General features: G+C 37.3%; 6 protein-coding genes and 1 non-coding gene across 8 annotated transcripts; 5 read left to right on the forward strand and 2 right to left on the reverse strand.

Annotated features, from left to right (window-relative positions):
* The first annotated feature begins 268 nt into the window (after window positions 1–268).
* On the forward strand, window positions 269–341 carry TRNAE-CUC. Its single transcript has one exon. It is a non-coding gene; the product is annotated as a tRNA-Glu (tRNA).
* Window positions 342–1,146: 805 nt separating this feature from the next.
* LOC106405800 (5'-3' exoribonuclease 3) lies at window positions 1,147–6,868 on the forward strand. Of its 2 annotated transcripts, XM_013846348.3 has the most exons (22): window positions 1,147–1,485; window positions 1,726–1,828; window positions 1,929–2,005; window positions 2,206–2,397; window positions 2,469–2,588; window positions 2,677–2,739; window positions 2,836–2,979; window positions 3,057–3,221; window positions 3,283–3,360; window positions 3,454–3,540; window positions 3,619–3,876; window positions 3,968–4,063; window positions 4,138–4,233; window positions 4,318–4,388; window positions 4,479–4,607; window positions 4,698–4,774; window positions 4,877–4,917; window positions 5,010–5,084; window positions 5,176–5,333; window positions 5,423–5,527; window positions 5,605–5,680; window positions 5,930–6,868. In XM_013846348.3, the coding sequence occupies exons 1-22, from the start codon at window positions 1,282–1,284 to the stop codon at window positions 6,566–6,568; spliced, it is 3,054 nt and encodes a 1,017-aa protein (XP_013701802.1). In that variant the 5' UTR covers window positions 1,147–1,281; the 3' UTR covers window positions 6,569–6,868. The 2 variants fall into 2 exon arrangements, with proteins under 2 accessions (XP_013701802.1, XP_013701803.1); XM_013846349.2 differs by lacking the exons at window positions 1,147–1,485; window positions 1,929–2,005.
* Window positions 6,869–6,921: 53 nt separating this feature from the next.
* On the reverse strand, window positions 6,922–10,046 carry LOC106405801 (endoglucanase 10). Its single transcript, XM_013846350.3, has 3 exons — window positions 9,555–10,046; window positions 7,829–8,853; window positions 6,922–7,373 (listed from the first exon to the last, which is right to left on the reverse strand). The coding sequence occupies exons 1-3, from the start codon at window positions 9,778–9,780 to the stop codon at window positions 7,041–7,043; spliced, it is 1,584 nt and encodes a 527-aa protein (XP_013701804.1). The 5' UTR covers window positions 9,781–10,046; the 3' UTR covers window positions 6,922–7,040.
* A 762-nt stretch (window positions 10,047–10,808) lies between these two features.
* LOC106402518 (protein disulfide-isomerase LQY1, chloroplastic) lies at window positions 10,809–11,932 on the reverse strand. Its single transcript, XM_013843271.3, has 5 exons — window positions 11,671–11,932; window positions 11,512–11,595; window positions 11,325–11,376; window positions 11,078–11,234; window positions 10,809–10,978 (listed from the first exon to the last, which is right to left on the reverse strand). Exons 1-5 carry the CDS (start codon window positions 11,830–11,832, stop codon window positions 10,957–10,959), a joined length of 477 nt encoding a protein of 158 aa, XP_013698725.1. The 5' UTR covers window positions 11,833–11,932; the 3' UTR covers window positions 10,809–10,956.
* Window positions 11,933–12,223: 291 nt separating this feature from the next.
* On the forward strand, window positions 12,224–13,722 carry LOC106404940 (putative HVA22-like protein g). The gene is made up of 7 exons (XM_013845580.3): window positions 12,224–12,362; window positions 12,597–12,638; window positions 12,723–12,821; window positions 12,900–12,956; window positions 13,026–13,089; window positions 13,173–13,379; window positions 13,483–13,722. The coding sequence occupies exons 2-7, from the start codon at window positions 12,607–12,609 to the stop codon at window positions 13,585–13,587; spliced, it is 564 nt and encodes a 187-aa protein (XP_013701034.1). The 5' UTR covers window positions 12,224–12,362; window positions 12,597–12,606; the 3' UTR covers window positions 13,588–13,722.
* Window positions 13,723–17,266: 3,544 nt separating this feature from the next.
* Window positions 17,267–19,710, forward strand: LOC106406379. Its single transcript, XM_013847022.3, has 3 exons — window positions 17,267–17,944; window positions 18,026–18,123; window positions 18,940–19,710. The coding sequence occupies exons 1-3, from the start codon at window positions 17,358–17,360 to the stop codon at window positions 19,644–19,646; spliced, it is 1,392 nt and encodes a 463-aa protein (XP_013702476.1). The 5' UTR covers window positions 17,267–17,357; the 3' UTR covers window positions 19,647–19,710.
* Window positions 19,711–22,924: 3,214 nt separating this feature from the next.
* On the forward strand, window positions 22,925–23,817 carry BNAC06G36380D. The gene has a single exon (XM_048761466.1). The coding sequence runs from the start codon at window positions 22,936–22,938 to the stop codon at window positions 23,203–23,205; it is 270 nt and encodes an 89-aa protein (XP_048617423.1). The 5' UTR covers window positions 22,925–22,935; the 3' UTR covers window positions 23,206–23,817.
* The last annotated feature ends 136 nt before the right edge of the window (window positions 23,818–23,953 follow it).

The raw sequence follows: 23,953 nt of genomic DNA on the forward strand, positions 1-23,953 counted from the left end.
ATGTCGATGTATATAAATAGCATAAAAGAACAATTTAGAGTATTACAAAGATATATATACCACTAACTTCACAAAAAGTTTTATAAAACGAATGATCTTTTAATCGTAGTATCATAATTTCTGCCGGAATCGATGGACCACCAGAAGAAGACATAAAGCCGAAAGAGACTAGTTTAATCAAGTACTAGACTCTGTTGAGTGTGTTCTTGTTTTCTCAATAGGCAAAGACTATTGTCTAATATGATATGTCGATTGGTAGTAACACAAATCCGTTGTAGTCTAGCTGGTCAGGATACTCGGCTCTCACCCGAGAGACCCGGGTTCGAGTCCCGGCAACGGAGTTTTTTTTGGTTACAAACCTGTTTTTTGTTGACGCCTGATACCATCAGTCAGAACATGATGTCCCGGGTTCAAGTCCCGGCAACAAAGTTTTTTTTTTTGTTACAAGCCTGTTTCTTGTTGACGCCTGATACCATCAGTCAGAACATGATGTCTCGACGTTTTTAACCTCTCTCCAGTGTTTTTAAAACCGGACCGGAAGCTGAACCAGAAATATTTTGGGTCACGGTTCAATATGGTTCGACCGGATCAAACCTGGTTCAATAATATGGTATAATATTTTGTTAGTATGTAAATATAAAAGTAATATTAGTAAATATGATGCACAGTTAAAATATTAATCAATTTTGAACATAAAATATTATAAATATAAATTAGTTTTTTGTTTATATGGATGGTTTATAGATTTTTGATAGTTTTAGTGGTTTTTATTGGTTTATAGATTTTTGATAGTTTTAGTGGTCGAACCAATTACTAGACCAACCCGACTATATAACCGGTTCATGGTCGAACCCGGTCCAACCATCGAGTCGGTTCGGTTTTAAAAAGACAGCTTCTCTCCGAATGGGACCACCACTCGTCCCCGCCTGTACACAGACAAATGGGCTATTGGGCTTGAGAATTACTTTTTAAACAGAATACAAAAGCCCAAACAAATATCACGTTTTTTTATCTTTTAAGACATCATGACGCCTGTTTTGTCTTAAGCCCAAATAAGTTTGACTCAGTCAAATATCCGTTTGCTTTCATCCAAAAAAGGAAATAGGTAAAACAAAAAACAATTAATATTAATCTCTATGTGACGTGACCTTACCCGCCGTCGACAAACACCGTTGATTCGATTAATTACTCTCTCTCTCTCCTCTTCCTGCTTAGGTCTCTCTCTCTACTCCTTGTGGCCGCCGGAGATTTTTTATTACATCTTCGAAAGATCGTCGAAGAATGGGAGTACCGGCGTTTTACCGGTGGCTAGCGGAGAAGTATCCGCTGATAGTGTCTGACGTCGTCGAGGAAGAGGCTGTCGAAATCGAGGGCATCAAGATCCCGGTGGATACAAGTAAACCTAACCCTAACAATCTCGAATACGATAATCTCTACCTTGACATGAACGGTATCATCCATCCTTGCTTCCACCCCGAAGACAGGGTAAGTTTTGTTCACTTTTTCAGTTTCTTAAATCAAATTCACATTAAAGTTTCAAACTTTAGCATCGATTTGATATGGGTTTAGTGTCTTCGTGTAGAATGATATTTGGTTGATAATTAGAGTTTGTAACCAGACAATAAAGCTTCAAACTTTGATTCTGTTTCACTGATTCAGTATATGGTTTGCTCTCTGTGTGAGTAGCTATGTGTGTCCTTATAATGACTTGTGTTTTGGTTGCAGCCCTCGCCGACAACCTTTGAGGAGGTGTTTCAGTGTATGTTTGACTATATCGATAGGCTTTTCGTGATGGTACGGCCGAGGAAGCTACTCTATATGGCTATTGGTAAGTGGAGAGACTTTTTTGTTTGTTTGGAGAGCTTAAAGGTTAATTAGTTAATCATGTATGTATGTAATATATGTATGTTTGAATTGGGTGGTATTAGATGGTGTGGCTCCAAGAGCTAAAATGAACCAACAACGATCTAGACGGTTTAGATCGGCTAAAGATGCTTCCGATGCTGTATGTCTCTTTCTATGCTCCCCCCCCCCCCCCCCCCCATATACTGGCTTGGGGTTTCTACTTTGTAGTTTCCTCATCCAGACCAATCTTTTTTAGTTCTTTGTTTAATTTTTATCCAGACATGTTTGTTGATTTGTTTCTTCATTCCATTCAACGAGTCTCCTATCTCTCTGTTTGTTGATGTTTGTTAATCCTTACAGGCTGCTGAAGAAGAAAAGCTGAGAGAGGAGTTTGAGAGGGAGGGTAGAAGACTCCCTCCTAAAATCGACTCTCAAGTGTTTGATTCCAACGTTATCACACCTGGGACAGAGTTCATGGGTGTTCTGTCTATCGCCCTGCAGTATTATGTGCACATGAGACTCAACTATGATGCCGGTTGGAAAAATATCAAGGTACTTGTGATGGTTATTAGATTTTGAAATTGGATTGAGTTTGTGACTAATGTTTGCTCTTACCTGAAAAGGTTATCCTCTCAGACGCAAATGTTCCAGGTGAAGGGGAGCATAAGATCATGTCATACATTCGTCTTCAAAGGAACCTCCCTGGTTTTGACCCAAACACTCGCCATTGCTTGTACGGATTGGTATGAGTCTTCTTCATCTTCTAAATTAATATTTATGAGACATTATTTGCTAGTTCATTTTCTCAGTTTGACCTGTTTTGATTGACAGGACGCTGACCTGATTATGTTGGGCTTGGCCACCCATGAAGTTCATTTCTCAATTCTTAGAGAGGTTTGTGATACAACACCCTTCTCTTAACTAACGTTAAAATGATGTTTTGTGATACTTTCTTCTTAACTAACTTTAAATGTCATCCCCATGAGTTAGGTAGTCTTCACTCCTGGCCAGCAGGACAAATGCTTCTTGTGTGGTCAGATGGGCCACATGGCTTCAGACTGTGAAGGGAAAGCGAAGAAGAGGGCAGGAGAGTTCGATGAGAAGGGCGATGGTTTTGTCAAAAAGCCTTATCAGGTTCGTAGGATACTACTGTCTTTAAAGTGTGATAATAATATTGTCAATTCTCATGTCTATGTTTCTTTTTATTCCAGTTTCTTCATATCTGGATTCTAAGAGAATACCTTGAGTTTGAAATGAGGATTCCAAACCCACCGTTCGAGATTGATCTGGAGCGCATTGTTGATGATTTCATCTTCATTTGTTTCTTTGTTGGCAACGACTTCTTGCCTCATATGCCAACCTTGGAGATTCGAGAGGTTTGTGTTTATATCTTTGTCAGCATTTGAAAATATTATTTAATGAAACATTTTTTTCCAGGGAGCTATCAACTTGCTAATGGCTGTATACAAGAAGGAGTTCAGGTCACTGGACGGTTATCTAACTGATGGGTGCAAGGTACTTACTCAGATACATGTTCAATTCAATTCACCTTTAAGTGACATGGTTTTGACTTTTATCTTTTTTTTTTTTTACTTTGATCCTCTCCAGCCAAACTTGAAGAGAGTGGAACAGTTTATTCAAGCTGTAGGATCATTCGAAGATAAGATATTTCAGAAAAGAGCCAGGTTACATCAGGTACAATCATTTGAATCTCTTGTTAAGTATCTGATATAATTTGTTCTGTGTGTATTAATCGTTCTGGTTTATTATCAGAGGCAAGCGGAGAGAATAAAGGGAGATAAAGCTCGGAAAAAGAGAATGGATGACGAAGCTCCGACGGTTCAACCGGAGTCTCTTGTTCCGGTTGAGAGATTTAGCGGCTCTCGACTTGCTTCTGCTCCTGCGCCTTCACCGTTTCAGTCTAATGGCAGAGGAAGGTCTGCTCCTCCTCCTTCAAAAGTTAGACGCTTATCTTCAGGATCCAGTATTGGTGCTGCCATTGTTGATGTGGAGAACAGTCTTGAACCTGACGTATGCATTCCTCTCTCTCAACTTAGTCACTTTGGAAAGTTGATGACAGTATTAAGTGAAAGGTCATTTAATTTTTGTATTATTGAATCAGGAAAATGAGAACAAAGAAGAGTTGAAGACAAAGCTCAAGGAGGTGATCCGTGAGAAATCTGATGCTTTCAACTCAGATACTCATGAAGAGGATAAGGTTAGATTAGATTCTTTAATTTACCCTTTGATTCACCTCTTGAATACTACTGAATGTGGTTTATATATACACAGGTGAAGCTAGGGGAACCTGGATGGAGAGAGAGATATTATGAAGAGAAGTTCTCAGTTACAACCATTGAAGAGATGGAGAGACTACGAAAGGATGTTGTGAGTTTTTGAGAACGATATAATGTTTTGCTTCCCATTCCTAGAGAGGTGGTTCTAATATGTGAAACATTCTTTTGTTTGCAGGTATTGAAGTACACAGAAGGCCTTTGTTGGGTCATGCATTACTACATGGAAGGTGTTTGCTCTTGGCAGTGGTTAGTTCTGAGTTCCTACTCTTAGATATTTTTTTTGGATTGCTTTCTTGATGCTATCTATGCTGATGCCTCTGTACTTTGATGTTATAGGTTTTATCCTTACCATTACGCACCATTTGCTTCTGATCTGAAGGATCTGGAAGAGCTGGATATCAAGTTTGAGTTAGGAACTCCGTTTAAGCCTTTCAATCAACTTCTTGGGGTGTTCCCAGCTGCAAGGTTTGGCTACAATCCTTTTTCTTTCTCTTACTTCCACATTCTTGTCTCCTTTGTAACGGTATATAAGTAAGTATTACTTCTTTTGGTCAGTGCCCATGCTCTTCCAGAGCGTTATAGGACCTTGATGACTGATCCCAACTCACCCATCATTGATTTTTACCCAACTGGTATGTGTTTTTCCCTTCCCTCATAAATATTCTTTCTTCTCACTCAATGTTTATTGTTGGAACAAATTATAAAAGTATATCTCTCTTTATTCTTCTTTTCAGATTTTGAAGTTGATATGAATGGAAAGCGTTATTCCTGGCAGGTAAGCTCACTTTCTTTCCTGAGCTCTTACACACTCTTGTATTGGAATCACAATCACTATATCTGAAGTTTTGTAACTTTTTTTCCTCAAAGGGTATTGCTAAGCTGCCTTTCATTGATGAAAAACGCCTTCTGGAAGCTGTTTCCGAAGTGGAATTCACTTTAACGGTATGGTGCCAATACCTGTCTTTTATGTTTTCTTTTCAGATCAAGATGTGTGACTTTTAAAAGAATGTTTTGTTTTCTCAATATGTTGTAGGATGAAGAGAAGCGTAGAAACAGCATGATGTGTGACATGCTATTCATCGCAACGTCTCATCGCCTTGCTGAACTCATCTTTTCCCTTGACAACCATTGTCGGCAACTGAGTGAACGGGAGAGACTAGACTATAAGGCTAGGATCAGACCTGAGCTCAGGTTTGTAAATCAAATTAAAACATGTCTCTCTTTTATCTTTTTATTTTAATGACTCCATGGTGAATAAAAAAATATGAACTACTTTGCAGTGATGGTATGAACGGCTACTTGACTCCCTGTTCAGGGGAGACTCACCCTCCTGTGTTTAGGTCCCCAGTGGAGGGTAAGGAGGACATCTTGGACAACCAAGTCATGTGAGACCACCAAACCTTAGCTTTTAAAACATGCTCAAAACATTCAAAACTAATTTATAATCTTCTTTGTTTCTCAGTTGTTGCATTTACAGACTTCCGGATGCACATGAACACATAACCAGACCTCCTCCAGGTGTCATCTTCCCCAAGAAGGTACATCTCTCGTCTATTAATGTCATCACCTTTGTGTGACGTTACATCACTAGGTAGAGCCGCCGGATAAAACATTCGCCTCAAGCCTCCAAATTTTTTATAAAAATTATATATACATAGAAAGACTCCTAAATTTGTTAAAAAAAAAAATTCAGGCTCCCAAAATATTGAAATCTTTATTAAATCGTCTATAACCCCCAAAATTGGTTAATATGTAGCTTAAGTTGGTTTTATCTCTCTGTCTTTCAGATTGTGAACATAGGTGACTTGAAACCCCCACCTGCTCTGTGGCATGAGGACAATGGAAGGAGACCGATGCATAACCACAATAATAATTATTATAACAACAATAATAATAATAGTAATCATCAAGGGAGGCATGTGGGAGACGCAGCGCATCGTCTAGTCACCAACAGCTTAGACAGGAGAACAGACCGGGACAGGTATCAAAGAGGAGATGCACATTCTCAGCATCATCATCATCATCATCCTGGTTACGGCTACAATCAACCACCGCAGCCGTATGTTCCACCGGTTCCTTACCAGCATGGTGGGGGCTATATGGCTCCTCCACCTGGCGTGCAAGGCTATGCTCAGCAACAAGGTGCTTATCAGAGTAGAGGTGGGTACCAGCCTCGTGGAACCAGTGGGAGATTCCCGTCGGATCCTTACCCGGTTCAGTCACGAGGTGGTCATCACCGTGACAACAGAGGAGGAGGTTATTCTGGTGGTTACAACCAACACCATCATCAACAATATGAGCAGCATGGGCACGGTGAAGGTGGGTCTGAGCATTATAACCCAAGAGAGTATGGTGGTCAGCAGCATCACCGTCAGCATCAGCAAGGTGGCGACCGCAGAGGGAGTCATCATCGTGGTCGTTATTAAACACAATGACGTTCTCTCTCTTCTGCTAAGAATGTATGAATCATATCAGGTGTAGTGTTGAGCTTCTTTTTCATATGGTTTGTTGTATCATTTAGAATTGAAAGCCTGCTCTTGGTTTCTTTGGTTTAAAAGGTGAGATAAGAGCAGCTGAGGGAAACTATAGGTGGGGTGGGGGGTTACATTAGTTTGCTTGCAACAATTTTTATTTTTATTTGTATTGTATCTTTGTTTTAAAAACATTTGTTTATCTTTGAATAAACTAAACAGTGTGGTTATTTGGATTAATGATTTTGAAGTTAATTTTCTATGCTTTATGGTTCTAGAAAATTGTTGGAAGTTTGAAGCATGTGGAAGGGAGGACAAACTTACAATACAACAACAGACTCATTAACATATCAAGCAATACACACGCATTAGCAGGACAGAAAAAAAATGAAGCAATTTGTGTGATTTTAACAAAGGATATGATGGCTCACTTCAAAGACTGTAGAGCAGAAGAGGTAGTGACAAGGCTAGACAAGAGACCAACGAGTAAGGCATTGTTATAAGTCGTTGGCTCGTTCTGCCTCACATTCTCTCTTGAGTCGCTGAACGTCTCGTTCAAGTAAGGCCCACCCACGAGTGCACCATACGCTATGTTTGGGTTTGGTTTGGTCGAGTTAAAGTACTTGAACCCATCTAAGCACCCTGTGGTTGCATCTGCAGGTATCGAAGCGCCTCTGTGATGGATGAACTCTGGGTACTTGTCCCCATAACCAACCACGAAGCTCATTCCCATCGAGTTCTTCCCCAATATGTAATCAGCCTTGAACAAAAGAAACTATATATAGTAAGACTTTTATTCTTCTCCCTGTAATAAAATTTTCGTTATAAAATCAGTGTTATTTTATTTTTTTTGAAAGAATTTTTTGAATTATACACAGTTTCCCCAAAGGCTTCCCAGGCCCAAGGGACTAATCTGTGTCGCTGCGGCCCGAATGTTAAATTTCGCAGTGGCCGGGAATCGAATCCAGGTGGCGGTACTCACAGCTGTGAACACTTTACCACCAGAGCTAGATGCCCCGGTTAATCGGTGTTATTTTAATATTTCGAAACAATTTTATCTTTTTTTTCTATCTCTACATAAATTAAGAAAAAAAAATAAAACAATAAAATTCTAATAGTTAAATAAAGGCAAAACTGAACATATAACCATTTTCTTAATTAGCCTGAAAAAAAAACTCAAACTACGTCTGGGAGAGAGTATTAAGTCGTTGTTACCTGTGATTTGGCGAAATCTCTGAGCTCTGTTGCTTTAAAGATCTTCCCGTTGCAAGATATCTTATGGATACGTGAAGTGAGCATGTAATCACTGAACAGTGAGGCCAAGAACGCTGCTGAAACGGATTGTTGCAGCGGGTTCCAGTCACTGACCAATACAAGACCACTGTTTGATCTACTAGTAGTAGCTGTTGGAGATTTTGGTAGAAGACCGCACATGACAGCTTTAGCTGTACCTCTGTAACTTGCAAGTGCCTTGCTTCCTGATAAATCTTTCTTAAAGAAGAGTAACCTTGATAATAGTACCTGTGTTCCTGCAAGCTTGTCGTCCCAACTGAACCAAGTCGGGTTACCAAAACGAGCAAACTCGTTTCCATGTTTACTGACATAGTCCAGATAAGTTTTCTCCTCCGTCGCGTGGTACAACCAGCTAGCCGCCCATAGCAGCTCGTCACCGTACCCCGTGGAGTTATAAAACTTCTGAACCTCAGGTACGTTCACACTGTACAAGCCTCTTTTGGAATCAGCGAACTCAAACAACTGCCTCGCGTGTTTAAGAAGCGTGGCCGAGTACTGAGGGTCACTATCTTTGAACACCAAAGAGGCAGAAGCCATGGCCGCAGCGGTCTCCGCAGCGACCTCGGTCCCCGGAGTGTCTGCATCGATCTTGATGACCGGTCTCTTCCCTTTCATGGTCTCTGGTCTCTCCCAGCAGGGATGATCCACCTCCGGATCTCCCACCTGGATGTAGAGCACGTTATCAGAAGGATGGGCTTTGATGAAGTAGTCGGTGGTCCATTTAAGTGAGTCTTTAGCGGGATCAAGTAGGTTGACAGCGTCCATTTGATCAGCGTACTCGAGGATGGACCACGACAAGACGGTGGCGGTGAAGGCCATAGGGAAACCGAACTTGATGTGGTCGCCCGCGTCGTATAAGCCTTTGGAGAGGTCGAGATTGGCTTCGCTTCCGTCTTTGAGACCTGAGTCTCCTCTCCAAGGTATCGTATTGTTCACCAACTTGCCAGCTACATCGTCCAAAACAATCAAATTCAGCTTTTAAAAAAAACAACTAGAGACTGAAGTAGTGGCTAAAATTCTTGAATTACTACCGTTGGAACTTCATTAATACTCTCTCCGTTCGGAAATATAAAATGTATAGAAATTTTTTATGTTTTAATATGTAAAATATTTTCATATTTCTAGGTAGTTTTAGTTTTATCAAAAACCGTGTAACCAATCAAATTTAATTGTTTAATTTTTAACTGGTTAAATTGTTTTTAATTTATAATTTTAATAATATTTTTTAAAAAAAATTTAATAAGGTAAAACATCTTATATTTAGGAACAAAAAAGTAATTCAGATCAATGTTCAAGAAATAGCTAGATAATATTATTAGACCTAGCCATTAAGCTGATTATCTAAACATGGATTATACTTTCGCAAATTATTTAATTATCTAATATATATTAGATATTTTAATTTTTGTAAGTTTATAAAATTGTTTTAAGAACTATAAAAATTATATATACAAAATCAAACAAATACAAAGACTTATACTAATATTGTTACTTGATTTACACCAATTTAGATTGAATTAAACCAAGCTAAACCGATTTGACGTCGAAGCAGTGTAAAACCGAGTTTTAGAACATTGATTCAGATTAAGAAACTTAGCGGTTGCAGGAGAATTGAGAAAACGTGGAAGCAAAGGAGAGTTTTTAGTACATTTCTGGATGTCGAAGAACTGTAAGGCGAGTTTGAGAGCGTCGGCGTATTTCTTATCGATGGCGCCGGGAGGTCCGGGGACGGGACCAGCTTCGTCGTCGTCGTTGTCGTCGGATTTATTCATTTTGGATTTGACCATGTAGACGACGGCGAGGATTACGGCGGCTAATACGATGAGAGCTATGAACCAACCGAAACAACCTCTTGACTTCGATTTCTCACCCATTTTTTTTGGCGTCGGTGGAGTCAAAATGCTTACACCAGAGAAAGATTGGTTAGATCCGGTTCAATGCAGCTGGGTAACGGCGATTGGAGTGGAGGAATTAGCTAGCTCGCAAGATCTGGGGATCAGAGAGAGATGATTTGTATATGTGAAATTGTGATCAAGATCGATCGAGAGATCAGAGATGTCACTGTCACTACTTCAAACCCAGTGGTGGTTGTTTTGTCGGTGGAGTATCAAGCGGGGGCTTGTTTCAGATCTGTTTTCCCTCCTTTTTATACTTCTCTTTTTTTTTCTGTTACATTGTAATTACTGGGCCTATATGGGACTTAATTTATTACAATTTTTTTTGTCAACAAATTTATTACAATTTAGTCACATTAATTCATTAGTATCACATGATTTTTTTTTAAAAAAAAAATCTTGTTCAGTGTTAGAGTGAGTTGATGATAACAAAGAAAAGCTGCTATTTTTAATGGGTTTACAAAAATCTTGTTCAGTATTTATTAATAAGAAAAATTGTTATTGGATTAGAAACAAAATTTACTAAGCCTGCATAGGACCAAAAAAGTAGGGCTCCGTTGGAAATTTGCATTTCCTGAGCCTGTTTCGGTATTGTAATGTCATTTTTTTATATGTTCCAAAAAAAAAGTGGTGGTACGTCATTTTCTTAATCACTGTCTGGTGTAAAGACTCTTGTCTTGTATTTGAATCCCAGATGATGATGATGATGGATACTGAAGGTGATCAACAACTACCAAAGCAAAAGCGACCATCCAGAAAGAGATGGACAGCGTCATTCGACAAGCTTTTAGCTGCCTGCTCCAAGGTCAAGGATGGCTGATTTGAAAAGGGAAGATGCCAGGCTAGTATCACAAAACTGCATCAATGCACTAACTAGACTTGGAATGTGGATGAAGGTGTTTGCTTAGCAGCTTTAGACCTTTTTGAGAATCCTGGTCCTTAGAGAGAGACTTTTATCTCTCTCTTAAAGCTAACAAGTTACGGCTTGACATGGTTGCAACTTCAAGTGCAGTAAAAGTACTCCTTCGACTGTTACAAGGTCATGATTTCTTACACATTTGATGAACAAAAAAATACAGTATTGTACACAATGAATAACTATGAGATGGGGGGAGGAGAAGAGTCTTTTCATATCGTAATCAGGTGCAAAGATATCTAGTCATCATCCTTGAACTCCCTGACCAGAAGAAGAAGAGGTGTGTGTTAGTATCAATACAATGCGCAACAAAGAAAGAAAAAAAGAGTTGGCTTCTGATTCACAATGATAATCGTGTACCTTCGGTCAAGGTATCGAGGTTGAACACCAGAGCCTTGACAAGTAGTGCAAGTCAAGGAACCAACACCATCGCAGTTAATACAGGTCGACACTTCCTTCTCTCCTCCACCAAGCTCCACCGTCACGTTCCCACTTCCCACACACAACCTGCACTTCTCTGCTCCCATCATCAAGAACACACAATGTAGCTTATAAACATCACAAACAGGTTGCCTCTTGAAAGAGAGAGAGATATAGATTCACATACGAGCTCCAGTGCCATTGCAAGGAAAACAAGGCTGAGTGTTCTCTCTCTTAGCCTATGTAAAAAGATCAAACACTAAACACTGTTAAACTTCATTTCACACCCAATGCACTCACTCACAAGCATAAGCTTAAGTGCTTAACTAAACCTAGCTATGGATGAACACTGAGGAGAGAACGTGAAGACTCACGGCGTTATCGATCTGCGTCTCGTAGAACACAGGGATTCCGATTCCCAGTGCGACGCTCGCCACGCCTACGGAGATTGCGATTACCTATAACGAAAACCAAAATTCGATCATCTCAGTGTGAGACCAAATCTGATATAGCGCAGGCGATAAGGATCTAACCGTGTTCGTGTCGACTTCTGATTTGATTCGCGGATAAGACGACGTCGACGGCGAACGGAGATTCCTCGCGGAGAGTGAACGGGAAGAAGACGGAGTGGCATTGATTGGACGGTGGATGAACGGAGATTGAAGGCGAAGCGGAGACGGAGATGATACTGGCATTTTTCGATGGTGTGAAGAAGAAGAAGCTACGCGCGCAAAGATGAGAGGAGGAAGAAGAAGAACCAGTGGCTTTGGGTTGATCTCAGCCACTAGATTACTCACTGCGGCTAAGATTTGTCCACGTGGCTTTATTCAATTTTAGAGATTTTTATCCTTTTTAATCATCGCCTTATCCGGTACACACCCACCCGCTCAAAAATTGTAGAAGATCGTAACCGTCGAGAAATGCTAAACCAACGGTTGGAAGATAAACCGGGTACTTTTTCAAGTATCAACTTACAAGTTACAAGTAGAGAACAAAATATATTTTTGGAAAAAAGGATTCGCAAGTCACGATCGATACGAAACGCAACCGTTTGCTTTTAACTCTGCCCTTTCTCTATACTTTAGTTTTTGTTGTCCTTATCATAACTCCCCTTCCCCTTCTCGCTTTCAACAATTCCAACGCTTAGAAACGCAAACGTCGCCGTTCACAAAGTTCGTTCCGAGTGTCGATCTCCAAATCATTCTTGACGTTTTTCTCACATAAGGTAAGTTAATTGATCAACCGTTTAAACTCTTGCTTCTCCATATGTTTTCACGAGTTGTGTTCGGTAGTGAATGTTATATGTTGTACTTGTATATGTGGGGCTTCTTCGTCTATGAACTTAGACAATAAGACATCATATATATGATATGTTTTAGTCATCAAACTATGCACTAGTCGATAACGTAACGTTGATCAGCAGTTTCTTTTTTTTTTCTAATATTTTTATTATTACCAGGGTGGCTACAATGATTGGATCGTTTCTTACAAGAGGCCTTCTGTATGTTATAATTTCTTTAAAAACCCTGATCTTTGCTTTTTAGGTTTCTTAGAACACGGTAGTGAATGTTTTAACGGTTGACAGGATGGTGTTTGGATATGCATATCCTGCTTATGAGTGTTTCAAAACGGTCGAACAGAACAAGCCTGAGATTCAACAGCTCCAGTTCTGGTGCCAATATTGGTATATAGTTATGATCATCATAGTGTATTTCTTTTTTCTGTCTTAGTACCTTGAGGTTTACGTTATTGTATCTTGCAGGATTCTTGTAGCTGCTTTGACAATCTTTGAAAGAGTTGGTGATACTCTTGTTTCCTGGTAAGCTTTTTTTTGGTAAGAGTTGCTTTATGGTGTCTTCTTATTTCTTTTTTACCATCTTGTATGTAGGCTGCCGATGTACAGTGAAGCAAAGCTGGCTTTCTTTATTTACCTCTGGTTCCCAAAAACCAAAGTAAAAGCCTTTTGAGATATATATACTTAGAGAGAAATAATATCTCTTTGATTTTACTGGACTTATGTACTTTCTAATTTCAGGGAACTACATACGTTTACGACTCTTTCTTCAAGCCATATGTCTCAAAGCATGAAAATGAAATTGACCGCAGCCTGACGGAAGTAAAGACCAGAGCTGGAGATATGGCAATGATATATCTCCACAAAGCAATCAATCATGGACATACAAGATTCTTTGAGATATTGCAGTATATTGCTGAACAATCATCACCCAAACGTCAGTCTAAGGTACTAATTATGCTAATTTAGTTCCTTCACCTCTACGTCTCATTTTTTTTAAACCTTTTTACTGTTCTGAGTTACGGTAATCAACTTTTCTGTTTGTTGACAGGAAGGGAAAGAGATAATACCACCTGAACTTGGTGATCCAACTCTGAAGATGACACAAAACAAAGACACAGTACCTGAGACAGAGTCATCCACGAAGAAAGACTAAAAGGCTGACTTAGGTGGGAAAGTATTGGGCAAACACACATGGTTTTCAATACAACTTTGTGCCTTACTTTGTTTTATTAATATTTAATAGGACTAAATAATATCAAAACATAAATAAAGAATCATTTAAAAATCATATGTGGTTCGTGCAAGCTTCATATTTCAGATGTAAGCATGTTCAACGCAGGCACGGAACCATAGATAAGTTTTTTTTCAAACAAAAAAATAATTAAAAGCTGAATCAATCGCGGGTCACTACATGGGGTCCGCGAACAGTCAAAGAAACAGAGAAAGATTGATCCTTATTTGCTTACTTTTGTGATCGGTTTTAAAGGTTTAGGTGGAGCTCTTGCGTTAAGAAACCCAATTATAATCAAGGATAAACATGGTGCTTAGGAAATAATGGAACCCTTTATTGAAGTTGGTTTAGCATTATGGCCTAAACATAAATCCTTCTCCACACACCCAATATAGGCCCAATCACCAGCCCGTTCATGTTTCCATGGTCGATCTTTATTTTAAAACTGTACAAAGTAAATGTAAAGAATGAAAGTGCTTAAAGTAAAAAACGATACACACCATAGGACCACAGGGTTACAAGTTGTGACGTACCATCATTACATGGTTAAACAACATCAATATTTACATAATTTTCTAGAGATATTTCATACTGTAATGTACGTACAGTAACCAAATTAATTTGATGTAACATGTAAAGAAAGTCCCAAAAACAGTGAGTTGTCGAGAGACCAATAATCTAAGAAGCAAACGAATGATCGGTGAATCCACTATTAAGAGTTAGGGACCATTTTGAATAGAAGTTATTGTATATCTTATCTTCTCAATCAATCGCATTAACTGATGATATGAAGTTTGTTGTATGATTCGATTCAGTGTGAAACTAAAAGAGTGTCAGCAAGAACATCTTATATTTCACCACTCTTTTTTTTATTCTCTCTGAGCAACACAACAAATAATGAGAGAACTTTTAGGTAGTCAGTTCCAAGACCGGTCTCGTTTTCTCACATCTAATTTCCAACAAGTTACTTGATTATAGATTGACGAGTGTGCAAAAGAAATATAATGCAGTTGTTACAAGTTTGTTAGTATCAAAATAGATTGTAACTGTAGACTTTCATTAAAGTATTAGTATCATGCTTAGGCTTTTCAAAACTTAAAGCGAGTTAAAAAAGTTAACAGCGTCAAAAGACGTTATGTTTGAACTTTATTAGAAAATTGGTAAACAAAATGTTCGACCACATTATTGTTTAGTTTGTTTTTTAATAAGTTAATATGTTAACATATATGATGAATTTAAATGCTATTACATCAAGTTGATTGAAACCTAAAGTATTTATATATTATAACATGATGATATAGTTTGTAAATTTTTGAAATGAGGGATCTTGATCAATATTTTTGGGTGGGAGACGTAATTCAATTACAAACGTTACTCAAGGGATCCCTTGCGGGGCTTGATTTGGTTCATAAACTTTATGATTATACGAAATGGGGACACATTTGTCTCCAGCTTTTTATCTTTTATTTGAACCGTGTTGCCAAATCTTTTAAAACCCCTAATCACACGTGCACTTTAGAAGTTTAAATCATCGTAAAAGAATACATTATCAAGAGTGTAAACAAACATTTTGTATCTAGAAATATCTCCTCTTGTTTGTCACATAAAATCTAATATCTAGCAAATAACAAAAAGACTGAAGAAATTCATTAAAAGATCTATAATTGATAGCTATATTCAAAAATATTGTGTACATGAGAAGTTTTCTATCTCTCTCTGTCGGTGTTTTAAAAATCTTATATCGTTCGTGGCTCTGTATTTAATACTTGAAGTTAAAAGCACTTGAAGTTAAAAGCACTTGAAGTTATACAAATTGGGAATTGGAAGTTCTCTTTACTGCAATACAAGATGGGTAATACTAATATTTATATCAGTTTTGAAGTTATATACGGGGAAAATTACTAACCAGAGACTAATGCTGATCATCCACGTGCTTATTAGAGATTCTTACTCTTCTTTAACATGCATGCAGGTGGAGTAAATTTTCTGTCAGTCCAATAAATTCCATTGTCACCGGAGTAACAATAATATTTAAATGTTATGCGTACGTAACAATTGGTTTTGAATTTCAAACTTGTTAACATACAAACACATTCTCAAAGACCCCGCGCGACTTTTCTTTGTCAAAATGATACCTATAATGCTATATAAATTATAAAATGTAATTATTTACAAAATTAAATGAAAAGACTTTATAAATGATCTCTTATGAATTGTACAACTATGGTTATTAGAGTGGATGCAAAAGAGAGGGACAAATGTGGAATACGACAAGTGGGAAGGCCAAATCGACTGCGTGGGTAAATCCAAATATTGCGGCGAATGTGAAGGTCTTCGATTTTTACATCCGGTCAACGGTCAATTCTAACCCTTATGATTAATTTACTTTATGGTTTTGATGAATGATTAATACAAATTACTCAGATTATTGTGGTGGGTTTAATTGTAATTAATGTCACAACCTGAAAATAAGCAAGCTGAGTTACATTGTGTTGTGATTGTGAATTAATGCTATAATATTCTTTTATTTTGGCGCATTAATTTTGTATCATACTATTAGTAAATGCATTGTCCCATACTTCTTACACTAACTTCAAGTGTAACTCCACCACTATTTACTGTAGTGAAATTAATTTCTGACACCCTTAGGTATCTTGTCCGAAATCAAATTCTTATTAACACGAAAGAAAACATTTTCCAACTATAGATACTTATAGAGATACTGAATCTAACACAAAATACATACAAGTAGAATAAAATTAGCAGAATTTATATATAGGAGATTAAAAAACTAAAGTCATTGAAAACTTCAATCCGAGACAAATAGAACATTTGAAATTCGTAATCACAGTTCCAAATACGAAGTTTCCAAAGACCTTGTCTGTTGTTTAACGTGTAATCTTGATCTATTTAAACAATTGTTTTGTCCATACGTTGGAAACATTATTTTAGCAGGATTATTACTATATATTTGATGTACTATAATCATTTTTTTTCCTAGCTTATATGCGCCGAACCTCCAAAATTTTAAAATAATTTATATAAACATAATTAAATCAGAAAAACAAAGTATAATACCAATTACCAAACAAATAAATAGCAAAGAGTTGCTTGTGTCGCATTTCTTTCGTTGCATTTCGACTAATGCTAGCTTTATCACGTCAACCAAGTCAGCCCTTAAGAAGGTCAAACTGTAATGGAAAATTACATACGTACAGAAGCAGTTAGCTGTTAAAGTACATACAAGCCAACCAAGCTCGTCCAAAAAGACTTAATTTCAAGTTCTTCTAACTAATTTCTTATCATAAAAAAAAGCAATTCAGAACTCAAAAATGGATATTAAATACTGTTCCTGAGGAAAATACAGAATTAATTGCACTACAACTAACAAAGCAGCAACCAGATGCCAAAATTAATTAGAAAGATTTTTTTCTCTGACAAAATAAGATATCTGAATATAGGTTATAGTACACTATATTGCAATTAAAAGCTTATAATTAAAAATGAATGAAGGGTAAGAAAGTAAAACAGTAAATAAAGAATTAAAGAAAGATAGAGCCCACCACTTTAGTCTTCCCTCCTTATTATCCCATCTTGGATCCATCTTCGATTTCAACACCAAAATAAAAAGCTTATAATTAAAGAACCAAAAAGAAACTCTCACATTCTCAAGAGCTTCTCTCTCAGCTCCAATGGCTTTACTAACTATCTTGCCGGAAAGCGCAGAACCTCCAAAACATACTCCGCCGCCTAGCAAACGCAAGAAACGCGAGAATCACACCGAGCAACCGCATAAACCGCAGAAACCACACAAACCTCAAAAGCAGAAAGCAGCAGCACCTCAGAAGCAACCGTCTTCATGGGACCAAATCAAGAACCTGTTGACTTGCAAACAAATCGAAGGGTCAAGAGTTCACGACCCATCCAAGAACTCTCAGCCTGCTCCGTCCACGGCGGCTAACTTATCACCTTCCAAACTCAGCTCGTCGTGCAGCTCCATCTGCAGTTTCCGAGACGTGGCTCACGGCAACACTCGTGTGGTTCACAGAGCAGACAACTCTCCGGACGTAGCTAAATCGGCTACTCCTGACTCGGAGACTCGTCTTCTGACTCGGAAACCCGGTCAACACGGCTCTTCATCTCGGTCTCTAACGTCTGGCTCAACTAGATCTAACGCCAGCGGAAGTTACACGTCCTCCTCAACGACGTCGTTCAGAGCCATGCAGTTCCGTAAACTCTCTGGTTGTTACGAATGTCACATGATAGTTGACCCTAGCAGGTAATGAACCACACAAAATAAAATTATTAACTGTAGTTATATTTTTGTATATTTTCATTTTATTAATTTTTGGAATTTTAGGTATCCAATTTCGCCTAGGGTTTGTGCTTGTTCCCAATGTGGAGAAGTTTTTCCAAAGCTTGAAAGCTTAGAGCTTCATCAAGCGGTTCGTCACGCAGGTAATGCTTTTTTATTTATTTGTTCTTTAGTTTTAGACTTTATCACTTAGTTAAAGGTACTATTTAGTTAGGCTCTAGCTACAATATTAACTTTCTTATGTGTATAGTCACGTTACTAAAGTTAACCCTAGTATTAAGAAGACCTTTTTATTCATGTGGTGATATTTTACAAATGCAATTTGCTTGGTAAAGCAAAGTATATTTTGTAGAACTAAAAATTTGTTTAAGATCTTAGTCCATAGTGATGGATGATGATTAAACCTTTACTTGTTTAGTATTCATTGAATTATTAGCATTATGCACACATGTTTTTGGTTAATAAACACTAGGATTTACCATAATTATTAAGCAATAATTAACGAATATGTCTTCTTTTTTTGGTGTAAAACGAATATGTCTTCTTGTTATAGCATATACTCATTTTTTAAAGGAATCAAGATCTCAATGTTATTGTCGGTGATAATATCTACCAAATAAAACTAGGAACATTTGGCATTAGGCTAAAGTTTGTAATTATATTAAAATTCACATAAACTGCATCTCAAAGAAAAATACAAAATAGAAGAGGAATATTAATGGAGAAACAATACATTCTATAGTTTCCATGCCTGTCATTTTTGCTCGGAAACATTTCGGTGGGATGGGACCATTCGTACTATAAAACATGAACAGCTGTAACACAGTTCGAAACTAAATTTAATGTCACTTGATATTATTACGTGTCATATTTCTACTCGTTAGTACAAGAATTAAAACCTTCACCTGACAAACCGTACTAAAATCTTCCCTGATTTAAACGTTGTCGTTTGATTGCAGTTTCTGAGTTAGGTCCGGAAGATTCGGGTCGAAACATAGTGGAGATCATATTCAAGTCAAGCTGGCTTAAAAAGGACAGTCCAATCTGTAAGATCGAACGGATATTAAAAGTACACAACACTCAACGCACGATCCAACGGTTCGAAGATTGTCGAGACGCAGTGAAGGCGCGTGCCCTTCAAACCGCAAGAAAAGACGCTCGTTGTGCTGCTGACGGCAACGAGCTTCTCCGCTTCCACTGCACCACTCTGACTTGCTCTCTCGGATCTCGTGGCTCGTCCTCTCTCTGCTCTAATCTCCCCAACTGCGGCGTCTGCAACGTGATTCGCCACGGGTTCCAAGGAAAATCCGGTGCCGGGGGAGTCACCGCCGCCGCAAATTCGAGCGGCGGTGTGAGGACGACGGCGAGCAGCGGAAGAGCTGATGATTTGCTGAGGTGTAGCGATGATGCGAGAAGAGTGATGCTTGTGTGTCGTGTGATCGCTGGGAGAGTTAAGCGCGTCGATTTACCGGCAGATTCTACGGTTGAGGAGAAGAAGGCTCCGGTGGAAGATAACTCGACGGTTGGAGCTTCTACGAGCGGCGGTGTGTTTGACTCTGTGGCGGTCAACGCCGGAGTTTATTCTAACTTGGAGGAGCTGGTGGTTTATAACCCAAGAGCTATATTACCTTGCTTCGTGGTTATTTACAAAGTTTTAGAATCTTGAGTTTGTAATATTTAACGTCAGAAATAATTGTAATATTTAACGTCAGAAATAATGTTTTTTTTTTCTTGTAGTGTGCTACTGCTTCTAACTTTTCAATATTGCAGGGAGATTAGGTTAATCAAAATATCAGATCTTAACCTGCCCAACTTTTTATTGGTTATTTACGATGAAGTGTAAATAGGAATCCAAGCTAATGATTATCATTAAATTCATGATTAGTTTAGGAAAAAAAACATTAGTAGAGTGAGCCAATAACTCATGGTTATGATCAGCGAAGAAGTTATTGTGTAATTTTAGTCATGGCTTTTTTGTTGTTGTTTCTTTTCGGTTTGGGATTTTAACTCGGAAATGTAGTTTTTTTTTAACCACAGTAACTTTATCATGGAGGTGTCCCACTGGGTGGGCATCAAATAGTGTGGGAAGTGGCAGAGAGTGATATAATTGCTACCACATGCGTACTCAGTAAATATTGTTTTATTCTCCCAAGTTCTTTTGCTTATATTTAGATTTTAGGGAAAGCTGATTTGTTTTAGATAACCATGCAAAGCTGTTTTTTCACTTAAAGAAAGACAGTATTACTCAGATAAGTTCAAAATTAACCCATATTTAGTAAAGGGTTTGCACGCTACAGACATTGGAACTTTCCTCGTTGTCAGAAGCTGCTACATTTGTTTATTTGGTGAAAAGTCAGTAATATAACTCGTTTGCTCTGAGGTTGCAAACGAAATCAGCGACATACGGCAGCCCAAACTCTCATTATGTACTGGTCTATAATGAAACTCCAGCCCAATTAACTTTGACTCCAAGTTGGCAGCATTTAAGCTACGGCATTGACGTTTCTATTAGGTTGTTGGATAGAACACCTGAACACTCCAGCTCCTGAGTTCCACTTAACCACTCTGTCGCTAGTTGAGACTCGATTGTGCATCGCAAATCTAGAGATACAAGCGTCGGTTATGTTACTATCTAATTTAAAGATAATCCAAACATGTTTGATATGGTAAACACGTTAGGTACATAACAAGATTTTGTTTTGTACAAACTTTTTCAGCTGAATATGTGCATTTTAAAGTAATTGATTCTATTTTTGTTTCAGTACTTTTTTCTATTAGAATGTTTGCTTCTGTTATTTTATATAAATAGTCAAATATATGGCTTGCGTGAGAGGTAGCTTGGGATTTAGACTGAGACGGATACATGTATTAAGCAACAAACGTCAAATTGGCCTTAGACCATGATTAACCCGGGGTTTTCAGAGTGGAGTTTTTAGAGCATCCGCAACATATGTTTATCACGAGTCCTTAGCACAAAATCCTAGGTTAATATGAATACAATAATATTATAAAACCTACGTTAGCTAAGGATTGGTCCTTAATTAAGGATTATAAGGATTTGGTCCTTAGAGACGTGGCATCGTGCCATTGGGTCGGTGGAGCGGGTTTTCGGAGTATTGCAAGCTCGATTTGCGATTTTGAAAAACCCGGCTCTTTCATGGGACAAGGAAAATATATGGAAGATTATAAGAGCATGTATCATACTACGCAATATGATAGTCGAAAATAAACGAGATGGATACACTCAGTACGATACATCTGAATTTGAAGAAGGAGACGTAACCAGAAGTTCACGGGTGGATTATAGTATCGACATGCCTACAAATCTCGGTAATATGCTTGGCATTCGGAATCATGTTCGCGATAGGCGTATACATGAACAATTGAAAAATGATTTAATTGAAAATATTTGGAACAAATTTGGTGATGAAGATTAATAATTATTGTATCTTTATATTAATCATGTAATAAATAAAAATTTTAATTTCACATGTTTTAAAATTTAATATTTTTTAATTCCTAAGAACTCCAAATTGGAGAACACCATTGGACATACAATTTTGATTAGAGTCTTTAACTATTCAAACAAAAATTTTTTTTAAAAAAAATAGTTTAATAATGCTAAGGACTCTAATGGTGGTAACACCATTGGAGATGCTCTTAGCGGAAGTTAAGAAACAGTTTCTTAACTTCTGCTAAAAACTCCATCATAAAAATCCCGGTTTAATCATGTTCTTAGCTTCCTGTAATATGCTTTTCCGCTAAGTAAAATATAATCTAATCTATTAAACATGAGAAAACATTAAAGGGCTTTTCAGAAATTAGTTGTTACACTTACCCTGTTGAAAAACTTTGGGCTGAAAGGTACACCAATTGAATTATAAACCAACTGATCTAGACCCAATAGTCTTTTATTCTTCTTCCTTAAAAGAACGTTTCCCTATATGCAGCACTAAATCCACTCATCAAAAGTAAACATCTTATTGAATTCTTTGATATAATTAAATTTATGTGAAATTAATAAATTATTGAGTTATTTAAGAGTTATCGAGGTGGTTTAGTTTTAACTTTAAGGAAGAACAAAGCACAAGACACAATCATAACCGTCATAAAACCTTAAAATTATAATAAGGATCCTAATTCATATATGTTCTCTCCATGTCTCCTCCGCTCTAATTTATTTCCTCATTATCTGCCTTTTTAAATGTACTTTTGTTTTTGTTTAGATCAAACTCTTGTTTTGTTCTACAAATAATGTTTTTGAAGCTAACGTTTGCTTACTGGTCCCAAAATATATTGTGCCCTAAAACTAGGTCAAAGTTTAAATGCAGGACCACCAAATTCTGTCTGAATGTAATCACTAATTACAGCTTTAATTATGCATTACTTATAGCGCAAAATTAACCTATGATTAATCATACGTAAATTGATCAGTTCTTGGTTCGTGTTTTTCTTTATATAGATCAAATGAATGAAAATAGAGAAAGAGAAGTGACACTATAGTTTGCAGATTTTTTTTGTTGAACAAGACTGTTAACGTTATATTTTGGTGGTAACTATGGCATCAGTTCAACCACATGTCATTTTATTTGACTTTTTAAAGTCACTGAAGGTTTTATAGCTAGCAAAACCTCCAGTCTTTTAAATACACATCGAAACAATTAAATTGGATTAAGAGCTTTGATAGTTAAGATGGACCCTACATATGTTCAAAGGATAAACACATCTCAAGAAATTCTTTGGTGGTTTAATCATTGAAACACTCTCTTCTTCCATGTTTTCCTCCTTGATGAATCATTACAAATTTACTTGGGACTTATTTTATAAGAAAAATGAATGCCTATCTTGATTAAACTATCAAAAACATCAACGTACGAACTATAGCCTTCTCCATTCATATAGACAAACCTACAAGATCCTTCTTACAAGATCGGTTTTTATAAAGGATCATCATCATGAAGCTCTTCCACAAGTTCCGAAAGATTCTCATGAGGCTCATCGACTTCACTCTTCCTTGCTCCTCCCGCCGACATAAGAACTCCGGCGAGGGAGAGAGGTTTGAGCCGCCGAAGATATCCTGCAGTAGTTCTTACTATTCCTCTCACGTACACTACAATGAAGCTATCGCAGATTGCATAGAGTTCTTTAATAAGTCTTCCGCTATGTCTTGTGATGCGGATCATGGAGGTCGTCATGTAGAGGATCGTGACTGTTTTTACGTTTAATCACATCTCAAAAGCTCACATGTTTCTTTTTTTTTTTTTTGGTATAACATTTGATTCGAGGCTTTGCTTTTATTTTGTTTTATTTGAGTTGTTGTGATTTTGAAACACTTATATTATATGGCCATTTATAAGTTATCCACATTTTTAGGACTATAGTTTTCTTAAAACTTTCTAGAATTTTCATAGTTTTCAAACTATCATACTTTGAAAAGAAATGGATGTAACTATGTGAACATTTTTTAGGAGTCTGGTTTTCTTAGATTTTTCTAGCATTTCCATCTAGGTTGAAATACTCATATATTGGAGATTGTAGCTAAGTTTCTCGAGTTTTCAAAATTGTGAATTCAATCATAATTAGGGTGATCATACCAACACTAATTATGCATTATTATTTCAGAAAAACTCTGCAATTAAAGGGCAAGAATAATATTAGAATCAGTGATTTCCCAGAAAATTCTCGTGTTGCACCATTTCTTAAACCAACGAAGAATTGCTAATTTTTTTAGTATACCTAATATAAATCTAAATAGTCACAAGTTTGATCTTGTTAGGAGTTATCCTGTTAGGAGAACTTGTTTTCCAAATGAGAGTTATTTTAATACGGTTTATAAGCTTCCCCCTAGAAATATGTAAATATGTAAACCTTATATTCATTTTTTTAAATCAATCATGATTAACATGTGGACATTTAAATGGTAAAGTTACACAATTCTTTACATATTTTGGAGATTAGTTTGGACTTAAAAAA

The sequence above is a fragment of the Brassica napus genome, chromosome C6 (assembly GCF_020379485.1).
Source record: "Brassica napus cultivar Da-Ae chromosome C6, Da-Ae, whole genome shotgun sequence".
NCBI classification, from domain to species: Eukaryota; Viridiplantae; Streptophyta; class Magnoliopsida; order Brassicales; family Brassicaceae; genus Brassica; species Brassica napus.

Bases quoted from the DNA above. Each gene is read 5' to 3' on its own strand.
- LOC106405800 (XM_013846348.3), top strand. From the start codon at position 1,282: ATGGGAGTACCGGCGTTTTACCGGTGGCTAGCGGAGAAGTATCCGCTG. The intron at 2,006-2,205 runs GTATGTCTCTTT...TAATCCTTACAG, and splicing joins CTAAAGATGCTTCCGATGCT to GCTGCTGAAGAAGAAAAGCT. The intron at 2,398-2,468 runs GTACTTGTGATG...TTACCTGAAAAG, and splicing joins CCGGTTGGAAAAATATCAAG to GTTATCCTCTCAGACGCAAA.
- LOC106405801 (XM_013846350.3), bottom strand. From the start codon at position 9,780: ATGGGTGAGAAATCGAAGTCAAGAGGTTGTTTCGGTTGGTTCATAGCT. The intron at 8,854-9,554 runs GTACTAAAAACT...TGGACGATGTAG, and splicing joins GTTCTTCGACATCCAGAAAT to CTGGCAAGTTGGTGAACAAT. The intron at 7,374-7,828 runs GTAACAACGACT...CTTTTGTTCAAG, and splicing joins GAGATTTCGCCAAATCACAG to GCTGATTACATATTGGGGAA.
- LOC106402518 (XM_013843271.3), bottom strand. From the start codon at position 11,832: ATGCCAGTATCATCTCCGTCTCCGCTTCGCCTTCAATCTCCGTTCATC. The intron at 11,377-11,511 runs GTGAGTCTTCAC...CTTTTTACATAG, and splicing joins AGACGCAGATCGATAACGCC to GCTAAGAGAGAGAACACTCA. The intron at 11,235-11,324 runs GTATGTGAATCT...TGATGGGAGCAG, and splicing joins TTGCAATGGCACTGGAGCTC to AGAAGTGCAGGTTGTGTGTG.
- LOC106404940 (XM_013845580.3), top strand. From the start codon at position 12,607: ATGATTGGATCGTTTCTTACAAGAGGCCTTCT. The intron at 13,090-13,172 runs GTAAAAGCCTTT...TTCTAATTTCAG, and splicing joins TCTGGTTCCCAAAAACCAAA to GGAACTACATACGTTTACGA. The intron at 13,380-13,482 runs GTACTAATTATG...GTTTGTTGACAG, and splicing joins CACCCAAACGTCAGTCTAAG to GAAGGGAAAGAGATAATACC.
- LOC106406379 (XM_013847022.3), top strand. From the start codon at position 17,358: ATGGCTTTACTAACTATCTTGCCGGAAAGCGCAGAACCTCCAAAACAT. The intron at 17,945-18,025 runs GTAATGAACCAC...TTGGAATTTTAG, and splicing joins ATGATAGTTGACCCTAGCAG to GTATCCAATTTCGCCTAGGG. The intron at 18,124-18,939 runs GTAATGCTTTTT...GTTTGATTGCAG, and splicing joins TCAAGCGGTTCGTCACGCAG to TTTCTGAGTTAGGTCCGGAA.
- BNAC06G36380D (XM_048761466.1), top strand. From the start codon at position 22,936: ATGAAGCTCTTCCACAAGTTCCGAAAGATTCTCATGAGGCTCATCGAC.